The sequence below is a fragment of the Canis lupus genome, chromosome 20, assembly GCF_011100685.1.
Source record: "Canis lupus familiaris isolate Mischka breed German Shepherd chromosome 20, alternate assembly UU_Cfam_GSD_1.0, whole genome shotgun sequence".
Classification (NCBI taxonomy): Eukaryota; Metazoa; Chordata; class Mammalia; order Carnivora; family Canidae; genus Canis; species Canis lupus.
In genome coordinates, this window is record NC_049241.1 from 48,022,819 (window position 1) to 48,035,785 (window position 12,967).

Sequence of the window (12,967 nt, forward strand, 5' to 3'; positions counted from 1 at the left end):
CCCTCACCACTCCATGTGCGTCCCTCCCGAAGCTGCGTGCTGGGTCGAAGTGGACGACCATCCGGGATAGAGGAGGACCATTCTTCGGTCAAGGGTATACGAGTAGCTGCGCTCCCCCGCTAGAACCTCCAAACAAGCTCTCAAGGTCCATAATGGCTTTTTATTTCAGGATCCTGTACTCATTGGCTAGATTTTGCCTGGACCATGTTTGACATTCAATACATATTTCTCACATGTTTAAAAGGCATCTTAATAAAACAGTAGAATGCATGACATCTGTAGGGGAATGGGGAAAATGAGACCAAATGCTTAATCAGAGATGAAACAGGAGGGAATCCTTTCAAGGGGAAAATCCCTACACAAGATACTGAAATTAATTTCTCTATTTTTAAAAGATTTTATTTATTTATTTGAGAGAGAGAACATGCTGGGGAGGCACAGAAGGAGAAGGAAAGGAGACTCCCCACTGAGCAAGGAGCCCAACAATGCAGGGCTACATCTCAGGACCCAAAGATCATGACCTGAGCCAAAGGCAGACACTTTACCTGAGCCACACATATGCTCCCTTAGATTAATTCCTTGACTGAAAAATACAAGTTGTTGCACGTCAAACACGTGAGCAGTCCCCTACATGTGAAAAATTAATGTTTTTTCCTCTTTCCTGGTAGTCAGTGCAACCACATGCAACCAGAAAATGATACATGGGTATCAGAATTCTTTCTTCTGGGATTATCAGAGGAACCAGAACTTCAGTCCATCATATTTGGGCTTTTCCTCTCCATGTACCTGATCACAGTCTTTGGAAACCTGCTCATCATCCTGGCCATCAGCTCTGACTCCCATCTCCACACTCCCATGTACTTCTTTCTTGCCGACCTGTCCTTTGCTGACATCTGTGTCACCTCCACCACCGTCCCAAAGATGCTGCTGAACGTCCAGACTCAGAGCCAAGTCATCACCTATGCAGGTTGCATCACACAGATGCACTTTTTCATAATCTTCTCAGGGTTGGACATCTATCTCCTGGCTGTGATGGCCTATGACCGTTTTGTGGCCATCTGTCATCCCCTGCAGTACATGGTCATCATGAACCCCCGGCTCTGTGGACTGTTGCTTTTGGTGTCCTGGATTACAAATGTCTTGCATTCCTTGTTACAGACCTCAATTGTGTTGCAGCTGTCCTTCTGTAGAAAGGCAGAAATCTCCCACTTTTTTTGTGAACTCAATCAGATGATCCAACTTGCCTGTTCTGACAGCTTTCTCTATAACATGGTGATGTATTTTGTAGCTGTCCTGCTGGGTGGGGGCCCCCTCCCTGGTATCCTTTACTCTTATTCCAGGATAGTTTCCTCCATAGTTGGGATCTCATCAGCTCAGGGCAAGTATAAAGCATTTTCCACCTGTGCATCTCACCTGTCAGTTGTCTCCTTATTTTTTTGTACTGGTCTTGGAGTGTACCTCAGCTCTGCTGCTCCCCAGAACTCCCACACGAGTGCAGTGGCCTCAGTGATGTACACAGTGGTCACACCCATGCTGAACCCCTTCATCTACAGCCTGAGGAACAGAGACATAAAGAGGGCTCTGAAAAGAGTCACTGGGGTTCCAGTGATGTAAGGGCCTATTGTCTGCGGGCTGAAGAATTGCCCATGATTGCAGAGTTCACAGTCTCCGAGCCTAGACATGCTATTCTTCCATCAGACTGTGGAAGTCGATCTGCTCCTTCTATTTTTTTTTCTGGAATTTACATTTGTTTAAATCATCTTCTCCATACATTTAATTAACTCACTTCATTAGGCTTCTCCTGTTACAGTTTTTTCCTTTGTCTCTTTTCATATGTCCCCAGTGGTTCCCCAACATTGGAACTCAAACACATGGAAATTTCTGTATCTTACATAAGTCATGTTGGACTTCCTAAAAATATTTTAATTTCAAATGAATTATATCAGACCAGATAAATTTTCCCTAGATTTACCAAAAGAATAATCATGACTTGTATTCTTCATATGGAAGAAACTATACATGGCCACTAAGCCATTCACATAACTTTATTGTAGATGAAAATACAAAACCTTAGTTTCACCTTGAGTCTGTCAATCTTTTTCCATCACTACCTTCATTCCTCTTCCTGATAATGTGGACTGTAATATTGTTCACTTTATGTCTTAAGCTACTGACAAGGATGCCCAGTCTGGGAAAGTTTGGACACTGCCCTGTGCCCTGTGCTGTGGATATTCTCAAAGTGTCTTCCCTGACCAGAGCCTCTGCTGTGGCTGCACTGATTCTTGGGTTTTTACTATGATCATAAGACATTCCTCAGCAACACTCATCAGAGAACTCTAACAACACCAGGTTTATTCCTCACAGGTCCTGGAGGGCACACGGGATGCCCAAAGGCCAATCAGGGAGGTCTCAGAGTGGGAGAAGGCATTGAAACACACACACACACACACACACACACACACACACAGAGAGAAAGGGACAGAAGGAAAGAGAGAGTGCTCCTGGGGAATCTGCTTTTATTAGGGTCCATGTCCAGAGTTTAGGGGTTTTCAATTTAACGCATTATTGGAGAATTTTATATGATTAGAATTTAGCTGCTGAAGGGTTACAAATAGTCACATACATGTCAGTATCAAGGTTACACAGGGCTTTCTGGAGACATACGTGAAACATGGCCAGGGCAATTTGAGTGCTTATCTAGTAATTCTTATTTATTTATTTATTTATTTATTTATTTAGTACATTTTTTAATTGGAGTTCAATTTGCAAACATATAATACCCAGTGCTCATCCCATCAAGTGCCCCCCTCAGTGCCTGTCACCAAGTCACCCTCACCCCAACCCCCTGCCCACTTCCCCTTCTGCTACCCCTTGTTCGTTTCCCAGAGTTAGGTGTCTCTCATGTTCTGTCTCCCTCTCTGATATTTCCCACTCATTTTCTCTCCTTCTCCCTTTAATCCCTTTCACTATTTTTTATATTCCCCAAATGAATGAAACCATATAATGTTTGTCCTCCTATTGACTTACTTCATTCAGCATAATACCCTTCAGTTCCAACCATGTTGAAGCAAATGGTGGATATTTGTCATTTCTAATGGCTGAATAATATTCCATTGTATACATAGACCACATCTTCTTTATCCATTCATCTTTCAATGGACACCGAGGCTCCTTCCACAGTTTATGTGGTAATTCTCTTCCACATCTGACAACATGTTTTTTTTTTTTAATTTTTATTTATTTATGATAGTCACAGAGAGAGAGAGAGAGAGGCAGAGACACGAGCAGAGGGAGAAGCAGGCTCCATGCACCGGGAACCCGACGTGGGATTCGATCCCGGGTCTCCGGGATCGCGCCCTGGGCCAAAGGCAGGCGCCAAACCGCTGCGCCACCCAGGGATCCCTGACAACATGTTTATTCAACATGACTGTCTTTGAAATGAATGCCTCAGAAATCAAAAGCTTCATATCATGTACTTACTCTAAAAAAATACTCTTGTGTTTCCTAACTGGTCTCATGTTTTTATCCTGTGATTCAGCTGAGGTCCAGAAAGTCCACCATAGCCGCTGCAAACACTGATTAGCAAGTATACATGGAAGTAAATATGCAGTCTTCATGGAAAGATAAATGTGAATAAATAGATTGACCTGGTACGTTCTTAGTGTCAGGGATGACTATAAATATTACTAAGCAAAATTTTGAAGCACTCATTCAAAATTTTGAAACACCAAACAAAATATCTTTTTCTTTTTTCATTGTTTTATATCATAGTTCATACTGTGCATCTATTTATTGAAGCATGGAACACTGGTGTCCACACTGAGAGGGTTATTCACCAAGGTGAAGGATTGCCTAGTGTCTTGTATGTTTTATCACCAAACTATCTTCCCGTTCTCAGTTTTGGTTGCTTTTATCATTGTATCTATTCACTAGGACTGTATAGAAGCCATTCTGAAAACATGTGTCTTCATATGACGAGTTTATAATCTAATGAGATTGTCTGGAGGGGACTTGTTCTTATCTGTTCTGCACTTCTTATAATTCCCTACATTGTATTTCTAAAGGTCATCCATGATGTTGTGTGGGGCTGTAGTTCATATCTTTCTTCAACTAATATATCATATTTACTCCATGTATATATGGAGGCTAATCTTACACTTTATGGAAAAACTAAGGCACCAAATGTGAATTGCTTTAATTTAATTTTGCTATTTCTATATCCAAATGTGATATTTTGTCTTTTTCCCAGTTATAAGACTTTTCTCCCACTCCTGTCAGGTCTGACTTAACAAGTGCTTTTTAACCAACATGAGTCATACACCATTAGAATTTTAAATTCTCACTAATTTTTGGAGCATGATTGTATACCATAAACTGTACATATATTAAATGTACAATTTGCTGAATTGAAGGTGTCATACTTGAATTAAGCATACTTACTGTATGGGTGCATTTGTAATAACTCAAGAGACACAGGAAGCTTTATCTGCATTTTTATGTTCTTGTTAAACATGCAATTCACCTGGATATTATTTTCTTATTTCTGAAGGTAATGTGGAATTTGAAATGAATGTTGTGAGGAATAAATAAAATGTTAGATACTCTTTATCATGTCCAAAGAAAACATTTGAGAATGAGAAGCATGTATATGTACATGAGTGTATCTGCTTGTGCACATGTCTCTTTCAAATAAACACATACACACACATGTACACATACACACACTGGTTTATTATCCCATCTATCATGTTGAAAGAAAGCTTGAGAGAAAGTTGCAGAATATTGAAATGAAAAGGAACGTTTGCATGAACGTGAAATAGAAAGAATGTAGAAATTTTGATAGAAAGATTTAAAGTAGAATGAGTGACTTAATTTTTAGAGTAGGGCACCTGGGTAGTGCTGTCGTTGAGTGTCTGACTCTTGATTTGAGCTCAGGTCTAGGTCTCAGAGTCCTGGGATTGACCAGGTGTCAGGCTCAATGCTCAGTGCAGAGACTGCTTGAGTTTCTCTTTCCTTCTTTCTCTCCTCTTCTCTCCTCTCCTCTCCTCTCCTCTCCTCTCCTCTCCTCTCCTCTCCTCTTCTCTTCTCTTCTCTTCTCTTCTCTTCTCTTCTCTCTCTCTCTCTCCCTCTCTCTCTCTCTCCTAACTTTCTCTCAAGTAAATAAATAAAACTTTAGAAAACACTTTAGGATGACTTAATTTTATTTTTATTTATTTACCTATTTATTTATGTATGTATTTATTATTTTTTAAGATTTTATTTATTTATTCATGAGAGACACAGAAAGACAGAGAGAGGCAGAGACATAGGCAGAGGGAGAAGCAGGCTCCATGCAGGGAGTCCACCAATGTGGGACTCGATCCCAGGACTCCAGGATCTTGCCCCGGGCAGAGGGCAGATGCTCAACCGCTGAGCCACCCAGGTGTCCCAGGATGACTTAATTTTAATAATGAATTACTTTTCCTATCTTAATGCCTCAAAAGCCTCAAGTCAAGATCATATCTACAATTAAGCAGTGAGGAATACTCTGTAGCATCTAAAGGGGTCAAAACTCTACAAATTAACTCCAATATCTCTGCTTAATGTGGGATTTCAACACAAAATGCCTTGTCCCAAGGGAAGCTAACTGAATTATTTGAGAGTCTCAAACTCAGTTCCTGCAAACAATATATTATTGGATATATAACTGTATTGGATTCCTTTGTGTGTTGCCACAAATATTGACACTTTTGTCTCAAAACAAATACTACTCTGAAAGTTTTCAAGATCAAAAACATGAAAGGGGTGTAGTAGACACTATAAAGGGGTGTTATTGACACTGGGGCTGGATAATTACTTTTCTGGGTGCTGGCCTGTGGGTTACAGGTATTTGGCAGCAGCCCCTCAGACGTGAACCAAACAGTTCCAATTGATAACAACCATGCCAGAATTTCAGAACTGAAAGCATCCTGACATAATTCTAGCCAAAACCCCATCCCTTACTTGGTTTACACATTAGAGCAGGACATTAAATCTCTCTGAAGCTGATTTCTACAATAGAGAATAGAGTTCATAAAAGTTCTACCCATGGAATGAATGTTTGTAAAAAATAAATGTGACACTCCCTATGTTTACTAAGCTAAGTTATAGTGCATGAAATGTAAATGTATCTCTTATATTTAATAAGCACCTCATATGAGGGACTGAATGACAGTTCTTAACTTGTGACCTAACTGTGAGATTCCTAAATATGTTGGCTAAACTATCATGAAGACAAGGAGTGCAGTAACCAATATTTTATAGGAAAGAAATGTCCCCCTTTTCTTGAAGAAGGAAATAGTAATTTTCTAAAGATATCAGAGGTTGTATCCCCACCATAAGTCAATGCTTTTATGTAAATGAACTGAGATGAATTCCTCAGTATTAGATTTTTGAGAAAACTTTACCTCAAGGTTGTGATCAAGTGCTGGGAAGTTTAGACCTCTGGAAACAGGAGAATCAATGGAGAAAAAGTAATAAAAACTGAATTCACCTGATGTAAAATGTACTCTCCTAGGAATGGAGAATTAGCTAGAAATACTTCCATTTTGTCCATATCAGTATCCCCATGAGAAATCATGCACTTAAAGGTTGGAGCACCAAGACAGAAATGGGCCTAATGAGCAGAGATGAGGAGCTATAAATACTTCTTCTGCTACAGAACCTCAGAGTGTGCATTTTGGTTAGACAGAACATCATTGCTGCTTTTGGAATCATAAGTCTGACTGGGGGACCAATGAGTGACACCTTCCTCCTGTCCTGTCTGGGGAAAGAGTTTGATCTTTGTCATCAACTATCCAGAGAGGAATTGTGACTTGCAAGAGGAAAACTTGCTCTCTGAGTTCCCATGCAGGTGAGTTCAAGAGCCCAACAGACACTGCAGGAGAGGATCAGAGGGATCAGAAGGCAAGAACTTGTATCTGAGGTCACTGAGACTCCATCCAGCCCAGATGCCAGAGATCACTGTATTTGTTTGCTGGCTTTACCAGTAAATGAATGCATTTATTTAGGATGCTGAAAAGAATAGTGAACCTTGCAATCAGAAGTGCAAGTATTAATGTTGATAATTAAATGGTATAAGCGGAAGCCTAGTTAGAAGGAATTGGGAGGCATAAAGTGCTTCCAGTAAAGGCAGAAGAGAATTGCAAGGATCTTATTGATTAACAGGACTCCACAAATAGGTTATTAACTCTGGAGAGAGATACAGTGAAGTGAGGACATGTCCTTTTATTTTAAGATGGGTCATCTTAGACTATGCTTCTACATGGATGAGAAAGATCTAGACCAAGCAATGATTGCAGATACATCCTTGCAATAGTGGTACGTGAAACCTACGTTATCTTCTCTCATTCTAGGAACACACATGAAAAAAATGTATGTAATAGATGAAAATGGGTATGTTCATGAGCTTTAGTTTGCATTATTTTAGAACCTGTGAGGCTGACTGTATTTGTTTGTTTGTTGGTCATTTGGTAGCTTCTGTTAAGAATTGTCTATGCAAGTCTTCTGCTTTTGGATGGTGTTATAATTGCGTTTTTTTTTTCTTTTTTAAAAATTTGAACCTTGGGGTTCCTGGCTGTTTCAGTCAGCCAGCATGTGACTCTTGTTCTCAGGGCTGTGAGTTTGAGCCTTATGTTGGGTATAGAGATTACTTGAATATAAGTTCTTTAAAAAAATAAAATAAAAACTTGATTCTTTTTAACAAGGATCTGGAATTTTTATACAAACTGACTGTTGGCCATTTAGTTCTTTAATGTCCATATAAATGTATTTGTGGGGTATGAAGGTTATGAATTTAGTTTGGTCAAATAGACCAAACTGACCAATAGTCAGGGATTCTGGGCTCTCTGGATTGCTTAACTCTTTTTATTGAGGTATAACTGACCTATAACATCCTCTTAGTTTTGGGTGTAAAACATAATGATTCCATACTTGTATATATGACAAAATGATCGCCACACCTGTCACCATGCATCGTCACAAAGTTTTTTTCTTGTGATAAGGGCTTTTAAGCTCTACTCTCTTGGTGACTTTCCAATCTGCAACATGCTATTGTTCACTGTAATCACCACTCTGCACATTCCATTCATGTGTTGCCTTTTCCTTTTTCTTTTTCTTACTGAAAGAGTGGAGTAGGCACTTCAATATTCAATTATCACTCCTTGATGTACAGGAAAAAGAAAATGCTTCATCTTTAGTGTTGACAAATTATCTTTTATACATGTTTCCAAATATGTCAGTTATTCTTTAGTATATTCATTTGGCCTTTTGTGGTTAGATCTGTTTCTGAAGTTTGGGTCACCTTTGGCCACCGTCTGAATGCCATTTTTCTTTACCATCTGACTAAAGATCATCTTTTCATTCTATAAGCCTATTTGAATTCATAGATATTTACATAAGATGAAATTACATCTGTTATTGCTTCCCTACCATGCCCTAAGTGCCTTTCTGATATATCTTTTATTTCCAAGTCCTTGGCAATTTAATCTTAAATGAGAAGTAATGACCCATGTTGATGTCATTAAGTTATTGATTGGGAGCAACAATGAGCTTGCTCCCAATCAACTGATATAATCTTAGCTCCTTATTTCAGTGCCTGTGTAACATTTCATGGTGTGACTTGGCTATTCACATATCAGTGGTTGTTCATATTTTTTCTCAAAGAAATATTATTGTGTCCTTACTACAAAAATATTTAGGGATTTTTATGTTAAAAATTATTTCTAAACCAGGGGCCATCTTGATGCTCAGGGAACTTTGAAGCAATATCTAAACATGTTTCACTCACACTGGGGAGGAGCAGGTGGTGGTCAAGGATGCTGCTAAACATGCTATCATGCATAGGGAGACCCTCCACAGAGAAGGATCTGGCCCAGAATGTCAGTCAGTGCAGAGATTGAGAAACCTGAACTTAAAGAATATCTGTATTTTTAATATTTATAGCTGCCTTCAGCTATAAATGTTTGTTTTCCCAGCATTCCACACCTCTTATTTCTGCCAGCAAAATGAAGGAGTGTGACCTTCACTTCCAGATTAGAAGTTCCAGCCCCAATCAACATGGCAGCTCTTCATGAGCTTTCCTATCTGATGGGTATGAGAAAAATATTTTTTGTTTTTTTCTCCAACTATCATTCACCTTGAGCAAAGATTCAAATATTGCATCCACATTTATTTGTCTATTATTTTTATCTCTTCAAACATTTCATGCCTACTTCCCACACTTCAGTGCATTTCAAATGATTTTTACAAAGTTGTTATTATTAAATCAAGTTTTGGTTGGGTGTTTTGGTATATAATTTTTAAAAATTTTATGGAGTTAAGTATGCTTTCCATTTTACTTCTTATTTTCTCACCTTAATCATAATTATATTACCCACCTGTAAAGTTTATATGCACTTTTTCCTATGTTCATCTACAAAGGATTATTTACTTTTATGCTGGTGTCTTTAGTTGTGCCCAAGATTGCGAATCTGAGAAAACCACCAAGGAGCCGACACTGAAGCAAGTACAATGAGGGTTTATTAACAAGCTCGAGCTTGGGTCCAAGTATACCCGACACAGCAGAGCAGGGACTTGGACCCTGAGGTGAGTTACAGCTGGGTCTTATTAGCAAGCTCAAGCTTGGGTCCAAGTATACCCAACATAGCGGAGCAGGGACTTGGACTCTGAGGTGGGTTACAGTTGAGTTTTTATGGGCTGGTCTAGGGGTAAGGTGGGGTTTTTCAGTAAGGGTGGGGGTGGCACAAGCTCTTGCTTCCTTATTCCAATAAGGGCGAGCTTTGTGCTTTTTTCTGTAGCCGGGGTAAAGTAGAGTTCAGTACCTGGTCACAGTGGCGTGGTCGCAGTGGCCTGAGATGGCTACCGAAGCTACAATAGCTGTACTTGTGCCAATGTTAAACTTGAATGGCCCTAATTTTCTTGGCCTCCATATAGTTTCTTGGATTTTTTTTTTATTTATGATAGTCACAGAGAGAGAGAGAGAGAGGCAGAGACATAGGCAGAGGGAGAAGCAGGCTCCATGCACCGGGAGCCCAATGTGGGATTCGATCCCGGGTCTCCAGGATCGCGCCCTGGGCCAAAGGGCCAGTTTCTTGGATTTTTTTAAAGGTGGGTACAATAAGGAACCAGTTTCTTGGATTTTTTTAAAGGTGGGTACAATAAGGAACCACTTCATTTCCTCACATACAGTCATTTGTGCCAGTGTTAATTCAACAATCCAGGCTGTTGCAATTAAAGTACAACCTTCCTATCTGTTAAATGTCCATGTCTTACTGACCTAATTCCTGACTCATTCAGCAAATAATTACAGAACAATCACTATGTGCCAGAAAGTTCTAGATACATTTTATATTATATTCTCTTTGCTAAATAAGCTACTAATTCATGTTGATATTATTCAGTTAGTGTGTGGTATTTCATGTTCAGTTTGTTTTTCATGTTCCTTTCTGTTTTGCTTAATACAACTGTGTAAAATGACCCTAGTTAATGGGTTTCATCTCCTTTGCCCTTCTTCTTGTTCTATAACTTCTCATTTTCTTCAATGTGTTTTTATAAAAAGGCTCATACACCCCCATAGTTTGGGAAAAACAAAAGTGAACAACAATGCAGATGAAGTGCCTGCTCACTTGGTACTGCACACTGTGGCAAAGGCAGAGTGCAATAAAATGTGTGTGTCATATAATGGCCTTATGGAAAAATCACGTGAAAAAGCTATCTTGAGCAACAAGATGGATTGTCATGGCAAGTGCAGGATGTAGAGAGCAGGATCTGGGGTTAAGGAAGGAACCAAGATCAGAGAGTGTCCACTGGAATTGTCAAAATGATCAAACCTCAAAGAGCAGGAATAACAAAGAAAATACGTCACATAAGACAAGTGAGGAAGGGGCTTGCTTCACCCCACTGGGCTGAATAAACAGTGATCAGTTAAATAAGTACACACTGGCCACAGCAAAGCAAGTCTTCTCCTCCATGATATTTAAACAGCCCAGCTACTGTTCTACTTTCTCTATTTCTTGTTGTAAAGAGTTGGTTTATACCTTTTGCTCATTTGTCTCTCTGAACATTCCATCTATAACATGTTTCACGCCATGAAAATAAGACTACTGTGGCTTTCACTCTTTTATTATTTTTGCTGGGCATCAAGAAGATCTAAGGAGGTCAGGACTGTCACCAGAACCAAAGACTATTCTTCTTCCTCCTGGTCAGTCTCAGGGGTCACTTACACTATTGGATCTGTCTTCCCTCTCATGTCCATGCCATTTCTCTTTTTTCTCTGTCTTTACTGTGCAAATTGCCCATGTTTCTTTAGATTGATACTAGGCAGAAAATGAGCATCCCCAATTTTATTTGTCCACAGTAGATTCTGGGTACCACTTCTGCATTTTTAGGGAAAATATAACAAAATTAACAAAATCTGGCAGGATTGATCTGTATCCACTGTTGGCTTACCTATCATAACCAGGGGTGAAAAAGGTATGTTAATTGTAGCCCAGGAGGCCACAGTGGGGGGTCATGGTGTGTGTGTGTGTGTGTGTGTGTGTGTGTGTGTGTGTATGTGTGTGTGTGTGTGTGTTGTGAACTGAGGGCAGTCCTCAGAGCAAGGGTACACATATTCACATTTTCAGAGGCCACAACTCAATCAACAGAAATTACTAATGGGTATGTCCATTTTGATTCACAGGACATATTTATAACAAAATTAAGAAAATCCTGCAAAATTAATAAAGTGAGGGACTTCCCTGTGTCTTAAAGTTTCAGTCTTAGTACATGGCTGCCTCCTTCCTCAACACACACTGCCACCACCTTTCATCACACTCCTTCTTGCTTCTTCCCAACACCCTGGCTTTCATGATCCTTGGTTTTCCTAATCAAACAGCTTCCCTGGGGAATTGGCCCTGGCTATTGCTTTGATGGATGCACACTTCATGAGATAAACTCCACTACCCTCCTATCTCCCTCGAGTTCTTGTTCACATGTTATCTCTTTGTAGGTCTTACGTGAACATCCTGTAAAAAAAAAAGATAACACCCCATCAACTCTCTCCTTTATACCTGTTTTCCTTGTCTTCAGAGCTTATCTCACCATCTGACATGCTATTTGTTTATTTGTATTTCCTTATATTTTCTCTCCATCATACAATTATAAGGACATTTTTTTTCCTCAGCACTCTATATACATTGGTCTATGCAGTGCCTGGAACATGGTCAGTATTCAGTATGTATTCCTTAATGGAATGAAAAATATTCTCAATAAAAACAGAATCTACATTATGCTTGAGGAACAGACAGATGGAAACAGAATTCCTGATGAGAAATGGTGTTAGGGATACCATAATGGGGACAAGACCACACGCATACTTTGAAACTAATTTCCTTTTTTTTTTAATTTATTTTTTATTGGTGTTCAATTTACTAACATACAGAATAACCCCCAGTGCCGTCACCCATTCACTCCCACCCCCCGCCCTCCTCCCCTTCTACCACCCCTAGTTCGTTTCCCAGAGTTAGCAGTCTTTACGTTCTGTCTCCCTTTCTGATATTTCCCACACATTTCTTCTCCCTTCCCTTATATTCCCTTTCACTATTATTTATATTCCCCAAATGAATGAGAACATATAATGTTTGTCCTTCTCCGACTGACTTACTTCACTCAGCATAATACCCTCCAGATCCATCCACGTTGAAGCAAATGGTGGGTATTTGTCATTTCTAATGGCTGAGTAATATTCCATTGTATACATAAACCACATCTTCTTTATCCATTCATCTTTCATTGGACACTGAGGCTCCTTCCACAGTTTGGCTATCGTGGCCATTGCTGCTATAAACATAATGAAACTAATTTCCTGATTCTAAAATGTAAGCGGTAGCACTGATGCTAGGTTACTAATGCTTGCTTCTGTAAAAATTCATCATTTACTTTTCTATATCCTGGTAGTTACCTTCAACCC

The 12,967-nt window shown here is 39.5% G+C and overlaps 1 protein-coding gene across 1 annotated transcript; it reads left to right on the forward strand.

Moving 5' to 3' along the window:
* The first annotated feature begins 681 nt into the window (after nucleotides 1-681).
* OR7A60 (olfactory receptor family 7 subfamily A member 60) lies at nucleotides 682-1,614 on the forward strand. The gene is given in 1 exon segment (NM_001388901.1): nucleotides 682-1,614. A coding segment is annotated over 1 exon segment (933 nt).
* Nucleotides 1,615-12,967: the final 11,353 nt, after the last annotated feature.